The sequence below is a fragment of the Carcharhinus amblyrhynchos genome, chromosome 1 (genome assembly GCF_965287045.1).
Source record: "Carcharhinus amblyrhynchos chromosome 1, sCarAmb.v2.hapA, whole genome shotgun sequence".
In the NCBI taxonomy this organism is placed as follows: Eukaryota; Metazoa; Chordata; class Chondrichthyes; order Carcharhiniformes; family Carcharhinidae; genus Carcharhinus; species Carcharhinus amblyrhynchos.
In genome coordinates this window covers 178,749,627-178,774,399 of record NC_137324.1, presented here as the reverse complement: position 1 = coordinate 178,774,399, position 24,773 = coordinate 178,749,627, and the positions used below count along the sequence as shown (strand labels likewise).

At 43.8% G+C, this 24,773-nt stretch overlaps 1 protein-coding gene across 2 annotated transcripts in view; it reads left to right on the top strand.

Moving 5' to 3' along the window:
• Nucleotides 1–1,228: 1,228 nt before the first annotated feature.
• Nucleotides 1,229–24,773, top strand: part of LOC145348008 (ras GTPase-activating protein-binding protein 2-like) — a 30,613-nt gene continuing 7,068 nt past the window's right edge. Inside the window, exons 1-9 of one of the 2 annotated variants that reach the window (XM_080196099.1) lie at nucleotides 1,229–1,326; nucleotides 6,686–6,804; nucleotides 11,652–11,733; nucleotides 12,421–12,594; nucleotides 19,773–19,860; nucleotides 21,272–21,374; nucleotides 23,238–23,418; nucleotides 23,805–23,906; nucleotides 24,247–24,349. In XM_080196099.1, the coding sequence (XP_080052225.1) occupies nucleotides 6,710–6,804; nucleotides 11,652–11,733; nucleotides 12,421–12,594; nucleotides 19,773–19,860; nucleotides 21,272–21,374; nucleotides 23,238–23,418; nucleotides 23,805–23,906; nucleotides 24,247–24,349 (928 nt within the window). In that variant the 5' untranslated portion in view covers nucleotides 1,229–1,326; nucleotides 6,686–6,709. The remainder of the gene's footprint in view (nucleotides 1,327–6,685; nucleotides 6,805–11,651; nucleotides 11,734–12,420; nucleotides 12,595–19,772; nucleotides 19,861–21,271; nucleotides 21,375–23,237; nucleotides 23,419–23,804; nucleotides 23,907–24,246; nucleotides 24,350–24,773) is intronic. The other variant, XM_080196108.1, reaches the window with a different exon arrangement.

Here is a 24,773-nt window from a genome sequence, read left to right as displayed (position 1 = left end):
ATGAGATGTTGAACTGTTCTCCCTGTGTCTGCGTGTTTCCTCCAGGTGTTCCAGTTTCCTCCCACAGTCCAAAAGACGTGCAGGTTAAGTGGATTGGCTATGCTAAATTGCTCCTTAATGTCAGGAGTAGCAGCTAGGATAAATGCATGGGGTTTTGGGAATAGGGTCTGGGTGGGATTGTGGTCAGTGCGGACTCAATAGGCCAAATGGCCTTCTTCTGCACTGCAGAGATGCTATGACTTATACTCAGCAGGAGAGAGAAGCAGTGGTAGCATCAGGTGTCTCTGTGGCTGCTCATAACACTGTAAGAAGTCTCACAACACCAGGTTAAAGTCCAGCAGGTTTATTTGGTAGTAAAAGCCACTAGCTTTGGGGGGGTCTGCCCCTTTGTCAGGTGAGTGCAGAGTTCTGATCACAGAGTTCTGATCATACACACACACACAGTTCACAGAATACTGATTAGAATGCGAGTCTTTACAGCGAATCTTAAAGATACAGACAGTGTGAGTGCAGATAGCATTATAGGTTTCGGTATCTTGTTTGCTTTCTTGCATCTTTGTATAAACTGGATGTCTGTGTTGATACGCGCGATCTTCGTGGGGATCCTCTCCATTTGGAGCCAGTAGATTTTGCTACCAAATAAACCTGTTGGACTTTAACCTGGTGTTGTGAGACTCCTTACTGTGTTTACCCCAGTCCAACGCCGGCATCTCCACATCTTGCTGTGTGCACTGGGCCCACTCTCCCGGGATGGGTCAGGCGCTATAGAAACGCACTCCTCCCCAGCGTCCACATTGCCTCAGGAGGCGGGGCCTAACGGGCGTCATGACGTCAGTGCCACTGCACCGCCGGCGATTGGCCAATGGGAGCGCGACGCCTGCAGAACGGGTCCACCCAGATCACACTGCAGGGGCGCGCCCGAGCCGAATACAGAGAGAGAGAGAGACACGTGCAGGGGGACCGAAAACAGGGTGACACCACTGGCGGTGAGGGGGACCGGAAACAGTGCGACACCGCAGGGGCGAGGGGGACCGGAAACAGGGTGACACCGCCTGGGGGAAAGGTGAGGCGGACAGGAAACAGTGTGACACCGCAGGGGGGGAGGAGGAGGGGCGCGGGGGACCGGAAACAAGGTGACACCGCTGGGATGAGGGGGACCGAAAATAGGGTGACACGGCGGCTGTGCGGGGGACTGGAAACAGTGTGACACTGAGGGGGTGAGGGGGGACCGGAAACAGTGTGACACCGCGCCGCCCGGACCCTTCCGGCTGACGCACACGGCGAGGCAGACACCCGGAGCGGCCGCTTGCTGTTGGGATCTCGCAGGTACCGGGGAGCGGGCCGGGGGGGCGGGAGAGAGGCCGCGGGGCCCGGGGAAAGGTCGCTCTGGGCCCGGCTCACCGCCACTGGGCCTCGACCCCCGGCTGGGGCCTGATTCCCCGGGCCGGGGGCTGGGAGGGCGGAGGCGCCATTGTCCTGGGGCCTGGTAGAGATTACAGCCTGTGTGTGTGTGTGCAGACAGGGAACAGTGGCTCAGTATCAACCCCATAGAACCGAATGGAGACCTCCAACACTGAGAAAAATCAGGGAAACGTTCCCCAAAGCAACAACAATCAGATCGTAAACCCAGTATGGAATTCAGGAGAAACCTCTTTACCCAGAGAGTGGGGAGAATGTGGGACTCACTCCCATTAGAGAGTAGCTGATCTTGTTCCCCAGGGCCAGATAGGGTCTATCCCAGAATACTGAGAGGATGAGGGAAGGAATTGCTGAGGCCAAAATCTTTGCATCCTCTTTAGCCAGAGGCGCAGTCCCACCGGATTGGAGAGTAGCTAATTTTGTTCCTCTGTTTAAGGAGGGAGTGGGAAAATTGTCGGAGAAGATTCTTAGGGACAGGATGTACTCGCATCTGGAAGAGAATAGACTTACTAGCGAGAGGCAGCATGGTTTGCAAAAGGGAGATCATGTCTCACAAACTTGACCGAGTTCTTTGAGGAAGTGACAAGAAAAATTGAACAGGGCAGGTTCCTCATGGCAGCTGATACATAAGGTGAAATCATATGGGATCTGAGGTGAGCCGGTAAAATGGATACAAAACTGGCTTGGGTATAGAGTGATGCTAGTGTTGGACCTGGGTAAACACAAGAAGAAGTCTCACAACGCCAGGTTAAAGTACAACAGGTTTATTTGGTAGCACTAGAAAGCTAGTGGCGTTTGCTACCAAATAAACCTGTTGGCCTTTAACCTGGTGTTGTGAGACTTCATATTGGGTATAGAAAGCAGAGAGTAGCAGTGGAAGGGTACTTTTCTAAATGGAGGTCTGTGACAAGTGGTGTTCCACAAGGATCAGTGCCAGGGCCTCTGTTGTTTGTAATATATATAAATGATTTGGAGAAAAATGTAGGTGGTCTGATTAGTAACTTTGCAGATGATACAAAAATTGGGGGAGTAGCAGATAGTGAGGAGGATTGTCAGAGGATACAGCAGGATATAAGTTGGCTAGAGACCTGTGCCAAAGTATGGCAGATGGAATTTAACCTGGACAAATGTGAGGTGATGTAACTTAGAAGGTCTACTGTAGAAGGAAAGTCAACAGTAAATGATAGAATCCTTAGAAATATTAGCATACAGAGGGACGTAGGCATGCAGATCTATAGTTCCCTGAAGGTGGCAGCTCAGGTGGACAAGGTGGTCACGAAGGTGTAAGGCATGTTGGCCTTCATCGGTCGGGGTGTTGAGTTTAGGAATTGGAAAATCATGTTGCAGCTGTATAACTTTGGTTAGACGGCTTTTGGAGTCTTGTGTACAAATCTAGTCACCTACTACCGGAAGGATGTTGTTGCATTGGAAAGGGTTCAGCAGAGATTAACCAGGATGTTGTCTGGTTTGGAGATTATGGATTATGAAGAAATGTTGAACAAACTTGGATTGTTTTTGTTGGAGTGTTGGAGGATGAGTGGGTCTGATAGAGATTTATAAGATTATGACAGGCTTGGATAGAGTGGATAGTCAGTCTTTCTCCCTGGATCAAAGGATCAATTACTCGGGGGCATAGATTGAGAGTGAGGGGGGCAAGTTTTTCTCTCACAGGGTGGTGAATGCCTGCCAGAAGAGGTGGTGGAAGCAGATTCTATAACAGTGTCCAAAAGGCATTTGGATAGATACATGAACAGGCAGGGGATAGAGAGATATGGACCGCGTAGAAGCAAGAAAATGTTTGATTACAGAGGCATCTTTTGACACAGACTTGGTGGGCTGTAGGTCATGTTCCTGTGCTGCACTGTTCTTTGTTCACCCATGCGGGTGGTAAGAATATGGAAGTCATCCCACAGGGGAGTGGTGAGAATGTGGAACTTTGTTAAGGAAAGAGAAGGCTGTGAGATGGCCTGATAAATGTCTTTAGGAATATGAAAGAGATTCAATAAGGTAGACAAATGTTAAAGAACTCTGGGTCATAAATAAAATAATTATTAATAAATCCTGTTGGAAATTCAAGAGAAACTGTTTCATCGAGAAAGTGGAACTCACTCCCATGGGGAGTGGTGAGAATGTGGGACTCGCTCTCACGGGGAGTGGGGAGAACGTGGGGTTTGTTCCCACGGTGAGTGGGGAGAATGTGGGACTCGCTCACACGGGGAGTGGGGAGAACGTTGGACTCGCTCACACAGGGAGTGGGGAGAACATAGGACTCACTCACACAGGGAGTGGGGAGAACGTGGGACTTGCTCCCACAGGGAATGGGGAGAATGTGAGACTCACTACAGTGGGGAGTGGTGTGAATGTGGGACTCGCTCCTATGGGGGAGTCGTGAGAATGTAGGACTTGCTCCCATGGGGGAGTAATGAGACTAGAACAGGGGGTGGTTGAGATGAATAGTATAGAAGGGAAAGGTGGATGAACCCAGGAATGGAACAGAAAACTAGATAAAGAGGGGTAAGGAGAGGTTTATTTGGGGCATAAGTAACAGCATACAGGGCGAATGTCCTGTTTTGTTGCTGTAAGTTCTATGTTATTTGTACTTATCGGGTTATCAGGGTGAGGGACTTCAGTTACTGAGAGAAGGCAGATCTGAAGAATAGTTGTACACAGCTGAGAACATGAGCTCTGCCTTAGTGTCCATGGATGCCTCCAGATCTGCTGAGTATTTCAGCAATTTCTCTTTCTATTAGTGGAGAGGCTGGGATTGTTCTTAGAGCAACAACATTTAATGGGAGGTTTAATTGAGGCATTAAATTGTGAGGGGTTTGCTTGAGTAAATGGAGGAACTATATGGAAAGTAGACACAAGACCAAGGTTTAAGGGAATCAAAAGGAAAATGAGAATAGTTTGTCCCCAGTGAGTTATGATCAGAAAGAGCGGTGGAAGCAAATTCAGCAATAACTTTCAAAAAGACAATTTACCAGAAACATGAAAAGGAAAATAAATTCTGGACTAAGTGAAAGGAATACGAGAAGAATTAATTAGCTAGCTGTTTGAAAGAAAGCACAGGACTGAATGACCAACTTCTGTATTGTCTGTGCTCTGACAGTGGATCACCCAGAGTCAAAATGAGGGCACTATCCTCTCTCCATAGGCGCTGTCAGAACTGCTGACATTTTCCACATTTTTTTGGTTTCAGATTTCAGCATCCGCAGTGTTTTGTCTTTATCCTGTGTTGTCTAATTCCATTGTAATTTTGAAATTAAAAGTTGTGGGTGATTGATATGAAACCGCACTGGCTTTCCTCAGTATATCCAGGTTTAAAACGTATATTGGACCATGTTTATGTTTGATTGCACTCCTTTGCAGAGCTTTCAGATGTTTGACTACATTTAAAGCTCTATATGAATGCAGACTCTTTATGTCCTTGAGGCTGATGTTGCATTTCTGTCTAATGGTGGGGAAATCACTTCTTCCTCAGCAGTGACAGTATATCCCAAGGGCTTCATGGAGACTTGGGTCTGCCTTTTTTATTTAGTTAGGAATTTGGTTCACTTCAAACAAAAATCCAGCTCTGAAGGTGAAATGATTTATTTCCATAAGTTAACCCGAGTTTATAATTTATTTGCTGAAGTCACAGAGCCGTCCACCCAACACTACTCCTCACAAAAAAATAGATTCAGCATCTCAGCTGATTTGAAAGTTGTCAAGCACGGAATTTGGCCAAAGTGAATTGAATAGGTTTTGCTGGAGCCCGGGTCTGCTGACACATTTCTGTATTGTAACCTACGGCTTTAATATCAGGACTTCATCAAACAAAAGTGAGGTGGTAATTACACATCTTCCTAATGTGCAGGTGCTTATTTCTCTCTTGGTCCGGAGGTTAAACACTGACACTTTTTCACATGTGGGCACATTCCAAACTGCACCCTGTCCTGTGGTTTAGTTCACGTAATCTGTTCTCCCCATGTTTATTGTGTTTTGACAATGCTTGTTGCCATGTTGACCAAGGTGTTATCTAATTGAGGTCACGGAGCAAAATTTGAGAAAAGTTGTGGTTAAAAATCCAGCCAATAGAGTACTTATTCTCAGAGCTCTGTAAGTTGCAGGATTCAAGCTTGTGCATTGCTGCATTACCACATTGTTAATTCATTCAGATTAGCTCAAAAAATATCAAATTCAGGCTTGATTTATGCGACAGTTGCATTATGGCTGAAGAGAACATAGTTTGCGACATTTTAAAGTTTGTATTGTAAATTGGAGCATTGTACCCAGTCAGAAGTTTACAGGCCCTTTGGCCCAACTTGTCCATGCCACCCGTTTTCTTTTTAAACCCCGAAGCTAGTCCCAATTGCCTGCATTTGGCCCATATCCTTCTATACCCATCTTACCCATGTAACTATCTAAATGCTTTTTAAAAGTCCTCTACTACCGCTGGCAGCTTGTTCCAGGTACTCACCACCCTCTATGTGAAAAAATTGCCCCTGGACCCTTTTGTATCTCATTCCCCCTCAGTTTAAACCTATGCTCTCTAGTTTTAGACTGCCACACCTTTGGGAAAAGATATTGACTATCTAGCTGATCTATGCCCCTCATTATTTTATAGACCTCTATATGATCACCCCTCAGCCTTCCACACTCCCGGAAAAAAAGCCCCAGTCTATCCAGCCCCTCCCTGTAACTGAAACTATCAAGTCCTGATAGCATCCTAGTAAATCTCTTCTGCACTCTTCCTAGTTTAATAATATCCTTTATCTAATAGGGTGACCAGAGCTGTACATAGTCTTTCAAGTGTGGCCTTACCAATGTCTTGTACAACTTCAACAAGACGTTCCAACTCCTGTATTCAGTGTTCTGACCAATGAAACCAAGCGTGCCGAATGCCGCCTTCACCACTCTGTCCACCTGTGACTCCACTTTCAAGGAGCTATGAACCTGTATCCCTAGATGTTTTTGTTCTGTAACTTTGCCCAATACCCTATCATTAACTGAGTAAGTCTTGCCCTGGTTCTGTCTACCAGAATGCATCACCTCACATTTATCCAAATTAAGCTCCATCTGCCAATTGTCAGCCCACTGGCCCAATTGATCAAGATCTCGTTACTGCACTTGTATAGGATACTGTTGCTTACTTCATGCTGAATGTATTTTTGGATAGGGCCTCAGGTGGGGGTGGGTGACGGCAGTGGTGATTATTTGTGCTCATTTGTTACCAGCCATTATCGAAGGAAGTAAATAATTAACACTCTTACTCCTTCTCCTTCAGAAAGCAACATTGTGTACCAAAGAAATGGTGATGGAGAAGCCAAGTCCCCTGCTTGTAGGGCGGGAGTTTGTGAGGCAGTATTACACACTGCTGAACAAGGCACCAGACTTCTTGCACAGGTAATTACTTTTGTACAGTTTAACCACTGTTCTTACTGGAATTACTGCAAAAGACTTCTGTATAAAATTTCCAAAATGTTAATGGTAACGAATGGCCCAGGTGATTTAATTTATTATTGTCATGTATACAGTGAAAAGTATTGTTTTTTGTATGCTATATCAACAAAGCATACCATTCATAGAGTACAGAGGGGAGAAGGAAAGAAGAGAGTGCAGAATATAATGTTATAGTCAAAGCGAAGGTGCATTTAAAGTTCAGCCTAATATATCATAGGTCCATTCAAAAGTCTAATGGCAGCAGGGAAAAAACTGTTCCTGAGTTGGTTGGTACATGACCTCAGAGTTTTGTGTCTTTTTTCTGATGGAAGAAGGTGGAAGAGAGAATGTCCAGGGTGTGTGGGGTCCTTCATTATGCTGGCTGCTTTGCCGAGGCAATGGGAAGTGTAGACAGAGTCGATGGATGGGAAGCTGGTTTGCGTGATGGACTGGGCTACATTCACAACCTAAAAGTTAAAAATTAAAATTTAACTCTGTAGTTTGTACAAACCATTTGTAGTTTCTTGCGGTCTTAGGCTGAGCAGGAGCCATACCAAGCTGCGATACATCTGGAAAGGATGCTTTCCTGGTGCATCTGTAAAAGTAGGTGAGAGTTGTAGCTGACATGACAAATTTATTTCTTCAGCTCCAACACTGACAGTAAAACAACATCACACATTAGGTGGAATAAGTAGCTAAATTCTCTCATTAACCTACTGCTTGTTATATGTTGCCATACCCAGTGAGTGTACTTGTTAATCACTAAATTAAATTTTATATGTGATATATATACATATAATGCAACCTGTGACTGTTAAATTAGATGATGATACTTCTGAAATCTTATATTTACCCAAAAGTTGAAGTTTTTCCATGTTGTATTCACTTGTATAGCATTTACGTTTGTTGTACAAGCACCCAAATCTCCACCTGACCTGCACCAGCTGTTATGTTCTATAAAGGCTTCCTCCCACCTAGTTTCATCTCACCCGGTCCCCGCAAATCCTTCTATTTCTTTCTTTCTAATGTACTTGCCTAAGTTCCCTTTCAATACATCTCTGTTCGTTGCCTCGGGCAGCAAGTTTTACTTTGCCAGTACACTGTGGGAAGAAATTTCTCCTGAGTCCCTTGTTTGATTTGTGATTATCTTAAATTTCTGATCTTAGAAGCGGAGACATTTTCTCAACCGATACCCTATCAAATTCCTTCATTATTTTAAAGATCTTTCAGGTCATTTCTCAAGTTTTCTCTCTTCTGGAGAAAAGCCCCAGTCTTTTCTGACAGACCTATACATTCAGTATTGGTTTTATCATTGTGAGTCATTTTTCTTTTGCCTCTGTATCCTTTTATTATTACAGAGACCAGAATCTGCAGATTTCCTTCAGTTTTGATTGAGTTAGAAACCATAAGGACTTTGGACAGCTTGTCACTGTTTGTTAATGCCTTTGAGGATTAACCTTGCCTGATGACATTGTATGTCATATATTGAAAGGTAATGTCTAAGGCATAAATCGGCAATCAAGCGGTACCCAAACAGGAAAGTCTTGATTCACCACTAATCGTAGTTTGGATCTGTAATGTAACTGCTTATCCAAAATCTAAATTTGATTAGATTATTCCACCAGCATGTTGGGTTGAATTGCCTCCACCTTTATGGTTCTACTGAGAGCTTTGGCCATTGTGTTGTGTTAACTCATTGGCTGCTCTGGGTTAGAGAGATTTTACTTATGGAAAAACTCCTATTCAGGGAGACTGGCATCTTGCAGTTCTCACTAAGTCAAGTTTGCTATTGGTGTCCTTTGTTGTGACCTTTCCAGTATATCTAATTCACAGCTGCTTAGACCTGGGCAGATTAATACTGTTAACCTATGCCGTTTCAGCAGGCAGTTGAAACCACTCTTGTAGGCGTTGACATTTCACGCAAGTGACGCAGTTCTTTACCGTTGCTAAAGTTAGCAAATCTCATTAGAGGCATAAAAAAAATGCAGAAGGAAGCCATTCATCCCACCAAGCCTTTGCCAGCCTTGTGAAACTATCCTGCATTTACTCCTACTCTCCCTGCTCTTTCCCCAATAAAATTGGGGAATTTTTATTTAAGTATTAATCCAATTCCCATTTTTAAAGTTATTACTGAACCTACATCCACCACCCTCTCTGTAAGCACATTCCAGGTAATCACAACTTCTTAGCTGGATTGAAAGAGTCATGTGAGGTTTCTGAAAATACCTTGCTTGTTCAGACTAGACATCAGAGGTCCCAAGCACACAGAGAAATCTGTAGTCTATTGAAAATGCTATTGCAGAATGTTTTTATGCTATTCTTATGTCCTTGTGTCATATGTGTGCCATTTTTCAATTGCGTGCACTTACTAGCAACTGAAGCCAGCATCTTCACTTGGTAGTTTTGGTTGTGACCCTTGAGTGGTGCAATTGAATGGGTGGCTATAGAATCATAGAACCCCTACAGTGCAGAAGGAGGCCATTCGGCCCATTGAATTCTACTGACTTTCAGAGCATTTTCCCAGATCCACTCCCCTGTTCTATCCCCATAACTCCATATGTTTACCCCGCTAATCCCCCAAACCTGCATATCTTGGGACATTAAGAGGCTAGTTTAGCCACCTGACCTGCACATCATTAGATTGTGGAGGGAAACCACACAGACACGAGGAGAATGTACAAACTCCATACAGGCAGCCAAGGCTGGAATTGAACCCGGGTCCCTGGCGCTGTGAGGCAGCAGTGCTAACCACTGTGATGCCATGGAGTCCTAGTTTGAATTAACTCTACATCTCAACAAAATTATGGCTATGAGAATGGGAACTCCAGTTTCCTCCCACAGTCCAAAGATGTGCAGGTTAGGTGCATTGGCCAAGCTAAATTGCCCCTTAGTGTCCCAGGATGTGCAGGTTAGAGGGACTAGTGGGGTAAATATGTGTGGTTACAGGGATAAGGCCTAGGTGGGATTGTTGTTGGTGCAGAGTTGATGGGCCAAATGGCCACCACCTGTACTGTAGGGATTCTATGATTTGCTTTACTGAAGGTAGAATGATGTGTTTCATGGCACTGTGCGCATACATTCAATAATGTAGCATTGTGCTGTCTTTATTAGTTTATGGAGAAAGTATTAAATTGGAGATTTGGACTGAAATTTGGAATAGAATATTACACAATGTAGTTCAGTATTGTCTGCCCATTTGTTAATAGCTAGTTTTAGTGAGAGGAGGAGGTTAAATTAAATCCCAGTTACCATTGAGTGATCTGATACCAGGAATGCATGGATTGTAAAGCCAGGTTCTTTCTGATACGGTACCTTTTGTTGATCAGGCCCTTGTTTGTATAAACTTTGAGTAGACCAAAGACTCATTCCTTTTCTGTCACCATACTGATCGTTGTGTCAGTTTGGATTACCAAAAGGCTGGCACTTGGATCACAAATTTGACTTGCAAAAATGCAGGCAGTGACTGAAAGTATAACTGAAGCTGCATCTATTCAATTCACGGCAGACTTCTGTTCATCCGTGAAGATTTGTTTTGGAATTGCACTATTGAAAACTCATTGTGACTCAACAAGGCTGTTTCTGATTGAGCAGAATTGAGGTGCAGAAACAACGTGTTCAGATTTGCTGCCAAGAGTTTGAAAATGGGTGGATTTATTTGGCTATGTTTCCTGTTTTATATCATGACTGCCACTACTTGATTAAAATCAAATATGAAAAGCTGACTGGATGGAGATTACTTCTGGACACTGGAATCCTATCCTACTCCCTGATTCTTTTTGCTCCTTGTGAAACAGTGTAATCCGTGTTGCTTTCCTGTGCACCCTTTCTTATGGAGAAATGTTACAGTGAGAGGGCTTGTGTGTTCTTCAGAAAAACCTAAAAGAAGGAGAGTAGAAGATAGTTGTTCGCCAATCCTGCACCTTAAGCAGAGAAAATGTTCACCTTGTTGCGGAATGCAGTTGGGACCTCTGAGTGAAACGTGTAATCGGATCTCAAAATGGCTTCCTCTATCCTTTTCTCCTTGGCAATGGGAAACACATTAGCATTTCCAGTAGGATATAATGCTAGTCTGTTTTCACTAATTACAACAGCCTTTCATCTTAGAAACAAAGAGATAGGTAACAATTTCCAATTTGATATTGTTTGGGGAGACCTTTTCTCCTCATTGTAAGCTTAGAACCAACTGTTATTATCTCCATGTTTAAGCAACCAGGATCTCAGCCTCAATAAAACAACAGAATCATAGAATCCCCATGGAGCAGAATGAGGCCATTTGGGCCATCGAATCTATATTGAATCTCTGAAAGAGTATCTTATGCAGGCCCGTGTTAGTTTTCACAGAAGTTTCTGTGTACTTTGAATAGTGTCTGTTGCTGGGTATGCAGTTATATAATCACAATGACGCAAGGAGGCCATTCAGTCCATTAACTCCATGTCAACTTTCTAGAACAATCCAGTCAGTCCATTCTTTCTCACTATCCCCTTAGCCTTCAAAGTTTATTTCATTTAAGTACTTATCCAACCTCCTTTTGATATTGTTGATCATTCCCACTTCCTTGTGAGGGGAGCAAGTTCCAATGACTCCCACCTTACCTTTGTCAGTAGACTTTGTTTCTGTTCCCAGTGCTTGGTCTGTACTAACTTGGCATTTATCGTTTTCTGAATATATTGCAACCTAAGATTGCCAAGAAATGCACTTTTTATATTTTCTGATGTTGGAATATCCAGCGCTGTTGACAAATACTCAGAGCGTAAATCTTTCCAAGATTACTTATTAATGGTTGGTTTTTCTTGGATATGTGTGCGTCCAGGTTTTACGGCAGGACCTCGTCCTATGTTCATGGTGGACTGGATGGTAATGGGAAGCCTGCAGAAGCAGTTTATGGCCAAGCTGTAAGTACTTAAGATACTTTATGTTTCTTGCAAGCAAGGTGCTTCGGTTTTAATATCAAAATGTAATCTTATGTTGTTGAGAAGATTATTGGGATGGCTTTTCTGTGATTTGTATAATACTATGTACAGACATTTCTGTCTTTGTGCACAGCTTAGACTTTTATCCATACACAACAGCTCTATATGTTCAAGATGTGTCATCCAAGTTATCAAATAAAACATATGGCCACTTTCTTCTCTCCCCTCCCTGTGTGTATGTTTGATCCACGTTTCTCTCAAATTTTCTTATTCTCACTCCATCTCTCTTCTGTGGCCCAACTTTCGGTCCTGCTGCAGTCTTACAACAGCAGTTGTTGGACAGTGTTTAACACAAGAATACATTTTCACCCTCTTCCACCCTAATCTCAGAAGACCATGAGCAGGTGTAGTTCTACTTACAGCTTGCATTTATATCCTTACTGTCAAAGAGAGCTTTTTCATTACTCTGAAAGACTTTTGTAGAATTATACAGAATCACACAATTGTTAGAGCACAGGAGGAGCCATATGGTCCATTGTGTCTGCACTAGCCTGCTTAAATATATGGTCAACATCTTTTAAATCACTGTTCAGAATAAAGCATCGCAAGAGTTCCAAATGTTTATAAAGTTCAGTGCCAATTCCCAATTGTTTTTGTCTCTTTTGGTAGGAAATCCACAAAAAGGTGATGTCTCTTCAGTTTAGTGATTGTCACACAAAGATACGCCACGTGGATGCACATGCTACGCTAAGTGATGGGGTGGTGGTACAGGTGATGGGAGAGCTGTCAAACAGTGGTCAGCCAATGAGGAAGTTCATGCAGACTTTTGTCTTGGCGCCAGAGGTAAGTTTATAACATTAAAAATAATTTGTTTTTAATGTTTATGTTATAAGACAGTGCGAGTTGATGCTGAATTCACTGTATTTGAATACATGGTAGGAGCTAGAATCAACCATGCAGTCTTTCGAGCCTTTTCCATCATTCAACAGGACGGTGGCTAATCTTATACCTCAACTCCACCTCCTTCAACTCTCTCCATATTTGTTTTTCCCTTTAGTGTCCAAAAATCTATTCACCTCTGCCTTGAATATAAACACAGTGAAAAGTCTGACAACACCAGGTTTTCGTCCAACCTATTTATTTGATAATATACTCACAAACTTTCGGGTTAGTCCCTTTGTCAGGTGAATGGAGAGTTCTGGCCTCAGACAGAGCATATAAAGCACAGACAGTTTAGAGATTACTGATTAGAATGCGAATCCTTACACCTAACCTGCTGTTCAAGACCTGAAGTGGCTGATAATGTGAGTGGAAGGAGCACTGATCACAGTTTAAAGAGATGTGTATTGTCTCCAGACAGTACAGTAAGTGAGGTTTTGCAAACCCAGGCAAGTCACGGGGGTTACAGATAGTGCGACATGAACCCAAGATCCCTGTTGAGATCGTCCTCATGTGTGCGGAACTTGGCTATCGGTCTCTGTTCAGCGACTCTGCGCTGTCGTGTGTCGTGAAGGCCGCCTTGGAGAATGCTTACCCGAAGGTCAGAGGCTGAATGCCCGTGACCACTGAAGTGTTCGCCAACAGGAAGGGAACAGTCTTGCCTGGTGACTGTCGAGCGATGTTCATTCATCCGTTGTCGTAGCGTCTGCATGGTCTCCCCAATGTACCATGCTTCGGGACGTCCTTTCTTGCAACGTATCAAGTAGACAATGTTGGCCGAGTTGCAAGAGTATTTACCATGTACCTGGTGGATGGTATTCTCACGTGTGATGATGGTATCCATGTCGATGATCCGGCATGTCTTGCAGAGGTTGCTGTGGCAGGGTTGTGTGGTATTCAGCCTTCAGGAGAACAGTGACCACAATACCACACAACCCTGCCACAGCAATCTCTGCAAGACATGCCGGATCATCGACATGGATACCATCATCACACGTGAGAATACCTTCCACCAGGTACATGGCAAATACTCTTGCAACTCGGCCAACATTGTCTACCTGATACGTTGCAAGAAAGGACGTCCCGAAGCATGGTACATTGGGGAGACCATGCAGACGCTACGACAACGGATGAATGAACATCGCTCGACAGTCACCAGGCAAGACTGTTCCCTTCCTGTTGGCGAACACTTCAGTGGTCACGGGCATTCAGCCTCTGACCTTCGGGTAAGCATTCTCCAAGGCGGCCTTCACGACACACGACAGCGCAGAGTCGCTGAACAGAGACCGATAGCCAAGTTCCGCACACATGAGGACGATCTCAACAGGGATCTTGGGTTCATGTCGCACTATCTGTAACCCCCGTGACTTGCCTGGGTTTGCAAAACCTCACTTACTGTACTGTCTGGAGACAATACACATCTCTTTAAACTGTGATCAGTGCTCCTTCCACTCACATTATCAGCCACTTCAGGTCTTGAACAGCAGGTTAGGTGTAAGGATTCGCATTCTAATCAGTAATCTCTAAACTGTCTGTGCTTTATATGCTCTGTCTGAGGCCAGAACTCTCCATTCACCTGACGAAGGGACTAACCCGAAAGTTTGTGAGTATATTATCAAATAAATAGGTTGGACTAAAACCTGGTGTTGTCAGACTTTTTACTGTGTTTACGCCAGTCCAACGCCGGCATACCCACATCTTGAATATAAACATCCATAGCTTCTGAGGTCAAAAATTTCAAAGAACAAATACGTGGACTGCAGCGATTCAAGAAGGCAGCTCACCACCACCTTCTCAATGGCAACTAGGGATGGGCAATAAATGCTGGCCAACCAGTGATGCCCATGTCCCACCAATGAATAAAAAAGAAACATTCAGTTGTTGCTTTCAGTGAGGACCTTGAGTTTTATTCTCCGTGCTCTCAGAGGAGAATCTCCAAGCCATGTTTGACGCCTTGGTGGAAGCGTGCTGAAGAAACGGCCTCAGCCGTGAGAAGACTCGAGCCCTTTACCAATCCGTGCCAGGGCAAGATCCAGTCTCTGCCTCCATCAAGATCTATGGAGAAATGCTCCCAAACGTGGAGCATTCCCCTTATCTGGAAAGCCACTTCTCGTCTGAGGCTGAGCCGATGTTGATGTGGAAATCCAACATTGTATCCAGTCTTCAAGCGCTGCCTTCTGATACTTAAAGATGAGAGTCTTCGACTAACATTTCTGCTGATACTCAGATCCTCATGTACAAGGCAGCCAACATCCCAACTCTTTTAAATGACTTTATTATAGAAAGGATATTATTAAACTTAAATGGAATTATGACATTATAGCCATTAGTGAAGCTTGGCTACAGGAGGGGCAGGACTGGCGGCTCAATGTTCCAGGGTTCCAACGTTTCAGACGTGATAGAGGCAGAGGGATGAAGGGTGGTGGGGGGGTGGCATTGCTAGTCAGGGAAAATGTTAAAGCGGTGCTCAGGCAGGACAGATTAGAGGGCTTGTCTACCAAGGCCATATGAGTGGACTGAGAAACAGGAAAAGTATGACCACCCAATAGTCAGCGAGAATCGAAGGAGCAGATCTGCAGAGAGATAGCAGACAACTGCAGGAAACATAAAGTTGTGATAGTGGGGGATTTTAATTTTCCACATATAAATTGGGGCTCCCGTGCTATTAAAGGTCTGGACGGGGTGGAGTTTGTAAACTGTGTTCAGGAAAATTTTTTGAATCAATATATAGAGGTACCAACTAAAGAGGATGCGATATTAGATCTCCTATTAGGAAATGAGTTAGGGCAAGTGATAGAAGTGTGTGTAGGGGAACACTTTGGTTCCAGCAATCATAACGCCATTAGTTTCAACTTGATCATGGATAAAGATAGATCTGGTCCTCGGGTTGTGATTCTCAACTGGAAAAAGGCCAAATTTGAAGAAATGAGAAAGGATCTAAAAAACATGGATTGGGACAGGCTGTTCTCTGGCAAGGATGTGATTGATAAGTAGGAGGCCTTCAAAAGAGAAATTTTGAGAGTGCAGAGTTTGTTCCTGTCAGGATTAAAGACAAAGTGAATAAGAATAAGGAACCTTGGTTCTGATACAGATGTTATGACATGTATAGGCAACAGGGAGCAAATAAAATGCTCGAGGAATATAAAAAGTGCAAGAAACTACTTAAGAAAGAAATCAGGAGGGCTAAAAGAAGAGATGAGATTGCTTTGGCAGTCAAGGCGAAGGATAATCCCAAGAACTTCTACAGGTATATTAAGAGCAAAAGGATAGTAAGGGATAAAATTGGTCCCCTTGAAGATCAGAGTGGTCGGCTATGTACGGAACCAAAAGATATGGGGGAGATATTAAATGGGTCTTTTGCATCCGTATTTACTAAGGAAACTGGCATGGAGTCTACGGAAATAAGGCAAACAAGTAGGGAGGTCATGGAACCTATACAGATTACAGGGGAGGAGGTGCTTGCTGTCTTGAGGCAAATCAGAGTAGGTAAATCCCCAGGACCAGACAGGGTATTTCCTCGTACCTTGAAGGAGACTAGTGTTGAAATTGCAGGAGCCCTGGCAGATATATTTAAAATGTCAGTATCCATGGGTGACATGCCTGATGATTGGAGGATAGCTCATGTTGTTCTGTTGCTTAAAAAAGGCTCAAAATGTAATCTGTGAAATTTTAGGCCGGTAAGTTTGACGTCAGTAGTAGGTAAATTATTGGAAGGAGTACTAAGAGATAGGATCTACAAATATTTGGATAGACAGGGACTCATTAGGGAGAGTCAACATGGCTTTGTGCGTGGTAGGTCATGTTTAACCAATCTATTAGAGTTTTCTGAGGAGGTTACCAGGAAAGTGGATGAAGGGAAGGCAGTGGATGTTGTCTACATGGACTCCAGTAAGGCCTTTGACAAGGTCACACATGGGAGGTTAGTTAGGAAGGTTCAGTTGCTAGGTATACATGGAGAGGTAGTAAACTGGATTGGACATTGGCTCAGTGGAAGAAGCCAGCGAATGGTAGTGGGGGATTGCTTTTCTGACCGGAGGCCGGTGACTAGTGGTGTGCCACAGGGATCAGTGCTGGGTCCATTGTTTTCTGTCATCTGTATCAATGATCTGGATGATAATGTGGTAAATTGGATCAGCAAATTTGCTGATGATACGAAGATTGGAGGTATAGTGGACAGTGAGGAAGGTTTTCAAAGCTTGCAGAGGGATTTAGACCAGCTAGAAAAATGGGCTGAAAAATTGCACATGGAATTTAATGCAGACAAGTGTCAGGTATTGCACTTTGGAAGGACAGACCAAGGTATAACACACAAGGTAAATGGTAGGACACTGAAAATTGTGGTATAACAGAGGGATCAGGGAATACAGATACATAATTCCCTAAATGTGGCGTCACAGGTAGATAGGGTCATAAAGAGTGCTTTTGGTACGTTGGTCTTTATAAATCAAAGTGTTGTGTATAAGAGTTGGAATGTTATGGTGAGGTTGTATAAGACATTGGTGGGGCCAAATTTAGAGAATTATGTGCAATTTTGGTCACCAAATTACAGGAAGGATATTAATACGGTTGAAAGAGTGCAGAGAAGGTTTACAGAGATGTTGCTGGGACTTGAGAAACTGAGTTACAGAGAAAAGTTGAATAGGTTAGCACCTTATTCCCTGGAGCGTAGAAGAATGAGGGGAGATTTGATAGAGATGTATAAAATCATGATGGATATAGATAGAGTGAATGCAAGCAGGCTTTTTCCACTGAGGCTAGGGGAGAAAAAAACTAGAGGACATGGGTTAAGGGTGGAGGGGGAAAAGTTTGAAGGGAATATTGAGGGGGGGGGGACTTCTTTACAGAGTGGTGGGAGTGTGGAATGAGCTGCCAGATAAAGTGGTAAATGCGGGCTCACTTTTAACATGTAAGGAAATCTTGGACAGGTACATGGATGAGAGGGGTGTGGAGCGATATGGTCCAGGTGCAGGTTAGTGGGACTAGGCAGAAAAATGGTTCGGCACAGCCAAGAAGGACCAAAAGGCCTGTTTCTATGCTGTAATGTTCTATGGTTCTAAACTAGAAAGAGTGCAGAAGAGACCTACTAGGATGCTGCCGGGACTTGATGGTTTGAGTTATAAGGAGAGGCTGGATAGACTGGGACGTTTTTCTTTGGAGCGTAGGAGGCTGAAGGGTGACCGTTTAGAGGTCTATAAAATAATGATGAGCACAGATCAGCTAGATAGTCAATATCTTTTCCCAAAGATAGAGCAGTCTAAAACTAGAGGGCAGAGGTTTAAGGTGAGAGGGGTGAGATACAGAAGTGTCCAGAGTGGTCATTTTTTCACATAGAGGGTGGTGAGTGTCTGGAACGAGCTGCCAGAGGTAGTAGTAGAGGTGGGGATAATTTTGTCTTTTTAAAAGCAGTTAGAAAGTGACTGTAGAGGGTTGTGGGCCAAACATGGACAATTGGGACTAGCTTTGGGCATGGGCAAATTGGGCCGAAGGGCCTATTTCCATGCTGTAAACCTCTATGACTGACTCTAAATGTCTCAGAAATCTGGATTAGGTACAGACTACATCTCGTGGCCCTGAAGAGGTGCCATCAACACTATCTGAAATGAATTCTCCGCATCAGCTTGGGGCAGGCATGCTAACCCGCTCCTTGAAGGAACCAAGATCATCGGCATTGAGGCATGATCCTCCGAAACCAACTCCACTGGCTAGCTGTGTACTCAGGATGGCAGATTCCCGACTGCCAAAGCAACTCTTGTTCACCCAGCTCGAGTAAGAGCCCCTAACAAGAGGAGAACAAAGGAAAGTTTTCAAAGACACGCTGAAGATTTACCTCCAGAAACGCAGCATGGGTGTAAATGCCTGGGATACCTTTGCTCTGAAGTGACCTGCTTGGACGTACCTCCTGATTGAAGGGACACAATTCTTCTAGAACTCCCGAAGGCAAGAGGAGGTCCAGAAAAGGAGTATGAGAAAACAGTGCAGTGATCCTGAGTGCAAGGACTGAATCCACCTTCCAGGAACACCTACCAGATGTGTGGTGGAAGATTTGGCTCTGAAATGGGGTTCATCAGCCATTCCAGGGCTCTCAGAACCCAAGACCAGTGACATGGAGTTTCCATGGACAATCATGTTCATCAGCAAATGATCGCTGAAGAAGGAACATTTTATTAACATGATAGTATGTAGGTTTCCATGTAAAACAAAAGAGAAAAACTCCATTTGTATAGCTCCTTCTATGACATTAAAATGTCCCAAAATGCAACAGCCAATCAAGTATTTAAAAATGCAGTCACTATTGTAATGTAATCCAGCCGCTGCAAGCGGCACAATAGAGAGGCTTTCCAGGGTGTTCGCCCCTCAGCCTTTAATTATTTTTAGCTGGAGAAGGAAAAGGTTTCTTCTTTCCCAAGCTAGAAGCAAATCTAGGCAAAAGTTATGGGTTTTCTTGGAAAAAAAGTGCATCATAAAAACCTGAAAGGTGTGGGGAAAAATGAGAGAGAGCATCACCAGACACTGGTGGAAGATTCTCACCGTAACAGCTTCACTGGATGTTAGCTAAAACAGTCACAATACCAGAAAGCTGTTGTTTCACTGAACCTACAGGCAGGGTAAGGTTTAAACTATGACTCTAACAATGATCTGAGTTGACAAGATATAAGTGAACCAACAGAGGGAGAGAGGAAGAAAAATATACTGGGGTTTATCCCCTGGACCAACAATAACAATGACTGTCCTGTTCTAGCTGAGTTGCAGTTTTGTAATGCTCAGTCGAACTGGGTTCTGTCATGCAATTTGCTTTCTTCAATTGATCTGCCCCATTATTTATTTTGAATGCTGAAGTCCCAATTGTAATTTCAGCATTGGCTTGCGTTTCAGATTGGTATTTGGTAGAGTCACATTGCATTACTTAGATTTGTTGGGAGGAATGCTTAATAAGAAGGTTAAGTTTGCAATGTACAGAGAGTTGTATAGATGCGTGATGGATTTTACTGTTATTATAGAATGGATGAGGCTAGTAAAGGCAGGGTTATTACAATATTGATAGAGACTAACTTGATGCTGTTGCTGTTCTTAAAAATAAACAGGGTTCTGTTCCAAACAAATTCTACGTCCATAATGATATATTCCGCTACCAGGATGAGGTTTTCGATTCAGACGCAGAATTGGAAGAAGGTAATGAAATGAGGGGGCAGATTAACCTGGCAATGAAAGTATATTATTATCTGCTTTTAATGTCAATTTTAATGTGTTCCAATCCAGAATGTCAGTTGCAGGTTTTTCTTGACTTATTTGTCAAAATATTTGGAGCTGCTTTAACTCGGCTTGCCAAAATTGGCAATGGATTGATTACAGCCTCTGTTCACTCAGCTTCACCCTAAGCAGCGTTCTGAGATGGACAGGCGTTTCTTCCAGAAACTGCTGGATGTCCCTCAGGAAACGATAGCTTCCTTGTCATGATGAGGCAAAGGAATGCCCTTTCAGCTTTCTACAATCCCACGCATAGTCAGATATAACAGCACTTGTTTTGTGGCCACAGTGCCGAAAGGCTGAACTATGGGTCACAAAATGGTTTTGGGTTGTCACCCAACCCCTGAGTTGTTCTTTCCCAGTTAAAAGCAATGCCATCATGGGTCTGAAAGATGAGGAATTAAATTTTTTCTGGCTCTCCTGACGTCCATCACTGGGTAATAGAATCTCGACAGTGGAGAAGGAGACCATTTGGCCCAACGGGTCTGCGCCAACTCTCCATCAGAGCATCTTACCCAGGCCCTATCCCAGTAACCCCACTAATCGCCCTAACCTACACATCTGGGACACCAAAAGGCAATTTAGCATGATCAGTCCACCTAACCTACACACCTTGGGACACTAAAGGGTAATTTAGCATGGTCAATCCACCTAAAGTGCACATCTTTGGACTGTGGGAGGAAACCGGAGCAACAGGAGGAAACCCACGCAGACATGGGGAGAACATGCAAACTGCGCACAGTGACCCAAGGCTGGAATTGAACCTGGATCCCTGACACTGTGAGGCAGCAGTGCTAACCGCTGTGCTGTCTGATAGAAAAGTGACTGGGTGGTATGCCTGGTGTCACCTGACACAGCCCCATGCGTACTTCCTCACTCTCACATCCACTCCTTCAGTGCCTCCTATCACCCTTCCAGCATAATTCAGCAATGCCTTCTGTATTGCTGCACTCCTTTCCACTCGCCTGTCTCTTTTCTTTGCCTCCTGACTCTCAGCATCTTGGGTCTTTCCTTTCTCTGGCCACCCGCACCCTCTCAGCCTCCTCTGAGGCACCAGTCTTTGTCTTGTGGCCCCATTTCTCTGCAGTGAGTAATTCAATGGAGCAGGCAAGGACCCACATTTCCAGGTGCTGCTGAAGTGGGCGGTATTTGCTCTGGATGAGGAATCCTGCTGGTCTACAAGTTGTTAGTTCTTGAGTCTCAGTACCCCTGGTTATTTGTACTGTACTGCTTAACTTAGGAAGTGTTCAAACCAGAGCCCTTTAGATGTTTTGTTATTCTTGAAATGAATGCCTAAGTTAGTGGAACTCCTCTTTAAGTCAATTTGCACTTTCAGAATCTGAAGAAGATGTGGAGGAAGAACCAGAGGAACGTCAACAATCTCCTGAACCCGTGCAGGAAAATACCAATAACACATATTATGAGGCTCATGCCGTCAGGTACATTCCAAATCTCTCAAATACATTGCACAAGAATGGTGACCACAGCTGAAGGCAACAATAAAAATTAGATAGAAAAGTTAAATAGTGTGGAAGCTGAGAATCTGAAATACAAACTGGAAATGTTGGGAATATTCTGGTTCAGCAGCGACTGTGGGGAGAGAAAGAGAGATAACGTTTCCCGTGACGAGAGATCATTTACCTGTAGCAACCTGATAAGAATGAGGACATTTGCTTATTGCTGGACTTGTTCAGGTGCACATCGTCTGTCTGAGCTGTCATCCTTTTTGAAGCAACCAAAAGATATTGTGCATCAGGATTTGGGGCAGGATGTCAATGGTAAAAGGGTTGACTGAAATAGACAGATTTTTGGTATCTCGGAATCACGGGAAAGTGGAGTTGAGGGAGATCAGCTAGTGACACTGACTGACTGAGCACACATGATGAGCTGTGAGATCTATTTCTTACATTTTTAGGATGATTTTTTTTTTTACAGGAGTCTTTACTTTGGCAGCAGTGGTCAGTGTTAGCAGTAATGCCCAGAATACCAAACCATACAGAGTAGTGAACTTCCTTAGAAAACTCTGGCCTGCTGAATTATTCCAGTGTACATTTTTTTTTGTATTTTGCCAACCTATAATCCTCCTACATGTTTTATTTATTTAGGGACGTGAGCATCATTGGCTAGATCATCGTTTATTGCTCATCCCTAATTGCTCTTGAGAAAGTGACAGGGAGCTGCCGCCTTTAAGTGCTAAATATTGTGTAGGTACACCCATAGAGTGGTTAGGAAAGGAGTTGCAGGACTTTAACCCAGCAACAGTGAAGGAACGGTGATATATTTCCAAGTCAAGACAGTGTGAGACTCGGGAATTGGGGCAAGGGAGGGGAGAACTTGCAGGTGATAGTGTTCGCAATTGCATACTGCCCTTGTCCTTCTAGGCATGTTTGCAAGATGCTGTATTGCACCTTGTAGATGTTGCACCCAGTAAGTGTGATGTGCTAGTGATGGAGGGAGTGAACGTGATGGGGTGCCTGTCAAGCTGGCTGCTTTGTCCTTGATAGTATCCAGCAGCTTGTGTGGTTGGAGCTGCACTCATTCAAGTCATAAGAACATAAGAAATAGGAGCAGGAGTAGGCCATCTAGCCCTTCGAGCCTGCCCCGCCATTCAATAAGATCATGGCTGATCTGTTGTGGCTCAGTTCCACTTTCCCGCCCTCTCCCCATAACCCTTAATCCCCTCTCTTATCAAGAACCCATCAACCCGCTTCTTAAAAATATTTAGCGAGGCAGCCTCCACCACTTCAACGGGCAGAGAATTCCAGAGATTCACCACCCTTTGAGTGAAGAAGTTCCTCCTCAACTCCGTTCTAAACCGCCTCCCCAGCAGGAGCAGGGATGTCTGTTGATTTTGGTTTCCAATTTGCACCTGAGAGTTGGTGCTAATGGCTGAGTATGTGAGGGAAATGCAGGTTGTTGTTGCTGGGTGCAGTTTTTAAGTAGAATTCCTTAAACCGGCAGCAGCGCTGTTGCTTCCAAAGCTGTTTGTACAAAGTTTTGTTGGTTAACGTTATTTAGTCACACCAGCCACATTTCCTTTGAAACCGAAGCGCAGTTGCGTCGCAGTTCCGTTTTCTTTGCATCACAGTTTCTTTACAACTTTCCTGAGGGTTGCTGGAATTTGGAATTCCTTTCCCTAGAGAGCAGCAGCAGAGAGGGGCATTGAACATATTCAAGGCTGAATTAGACAAAGTGTTGATAAACAGGGAGTGAGAGATATTTTGGCTTTCTTAAAGCAAGTTTTTGGCATGCTGTGTAGAAATGTGTCCAGATTTTAACCATTGCATTTTAAAATTTTGAAGTAATGGTGTGGAGGAGACCCTGGAAGAGCCGGCTCCTGAGGCTGAACCTGAACCGGAATCCAAAACTGAGGAGACAAAACCTGAACCTGAGTTGGCAGAAAAGAGTGTGGAAGAGTTGGAGGAGAAGGCGCCATCTCCTGCCCCAGTGGAACCAGTTTCTCAAACTCCAGAGGCTCCCAAGGTTAGTATGAGTCATCCTCATTGTGTGGCTTACTCTTAGTGGCAGGTGTAACTTTTTAAGAAGCCTAGTTTTAAAAAAAGCAAAGTGCTTTCCAAGTAAAACTACTTTGTATATAGATAGGACTGCAAAATGATGTATGGATTGGTAAACTAACTCAATATTAATATTAAATCATAGTTACTAAAGGTTCAAACTAAATGGTAAGTTGTAGCAGTTTTAATTTGACCGTATGAAATAGACATGTTAAATGCAACTGCCCGATATAATTAGCACCAATAAGGTGCCAGACTGCAATCTTACCCTGTGTAAAGGCTCAGGAATTTTTATATTTAAGGGAATGCTTTATTTCTTGATAGTAGCATAGGTATGTGTTGCATTCTCTGCAGGCTTTCTCCTGGGCCTCAGTGACAAGTAAAAATCTGCCTCCTAGTGGTACAGTTCCTTCCTCTGGAATTCCTCCCCATGTTGTTAAAGCACCAGCCTCACAGGTAATCTGTGAATGGACATGCATATATATAACAATTAATTCAAATTGCTTTTCTTCAAAAGAAAAGCTTAGATATTCTGTCGTGTTTTTCAATTTGGATTGGGTAACAATTAAATAAAGAAAGAACTGCTAGCATAGCTTTGTGTTGGTAATTGTTGGTACATACCCGTGATAAAGTAATGTCGGTTGATTACTAGAGGAAGACTGCTTTTGTTTTAGGCAGGAAGTTGTTAATACAAGCCTTTCTTTTTCAAGCGTGCGTTCGGTTTGTTACTTGTTGCAGCAAGCCAATGTAGCCACTTCATTATTTTCTTTTCTTCTTCCTCCACTTTTAATTCCAGCCAAGAGCTGAAGCTAAAACGGAAACCCAAGCTCAGCCCCCACGGCCTCGTGACCAGAGACCCCGGGAGAGGATGGGCTTAATGTCCCGAGGGCCAAGAACAGGTGAGCTGTACAGATTTCACTAACAATGTTTCGAGTAAAAGTGGAACTTTATAAAGATTGCCAGAACTGTCAAGTTTGTAAGAAAAGATTGAACAGTCTAGGGCTATTTTCCTGGGAAAGGATTTGATAGGGTGGGCAAAGATGTTTCCGCTTGTCGGGAGACCAAACCTAGGGGTCGTCGATACAAGATAATCGCAATTGAACCCAACAGGACGTTCTTGCCCTTAGGAGCAGTGAGAAAATGGAACTTGTACCACAGAGTGTTTGAGGCAATTAGAGTGAATATACTTAGACGAAGCTGGATAAACACGTGGGGAAAAGGGATAGAGGATTATGACAGGATTCACTGAAATAAGGTGGAAGTCTGCATGGACTGTTTGGGCCAAATGCCCCGATTCTGTGCTGTAAATTCAATATCAATATA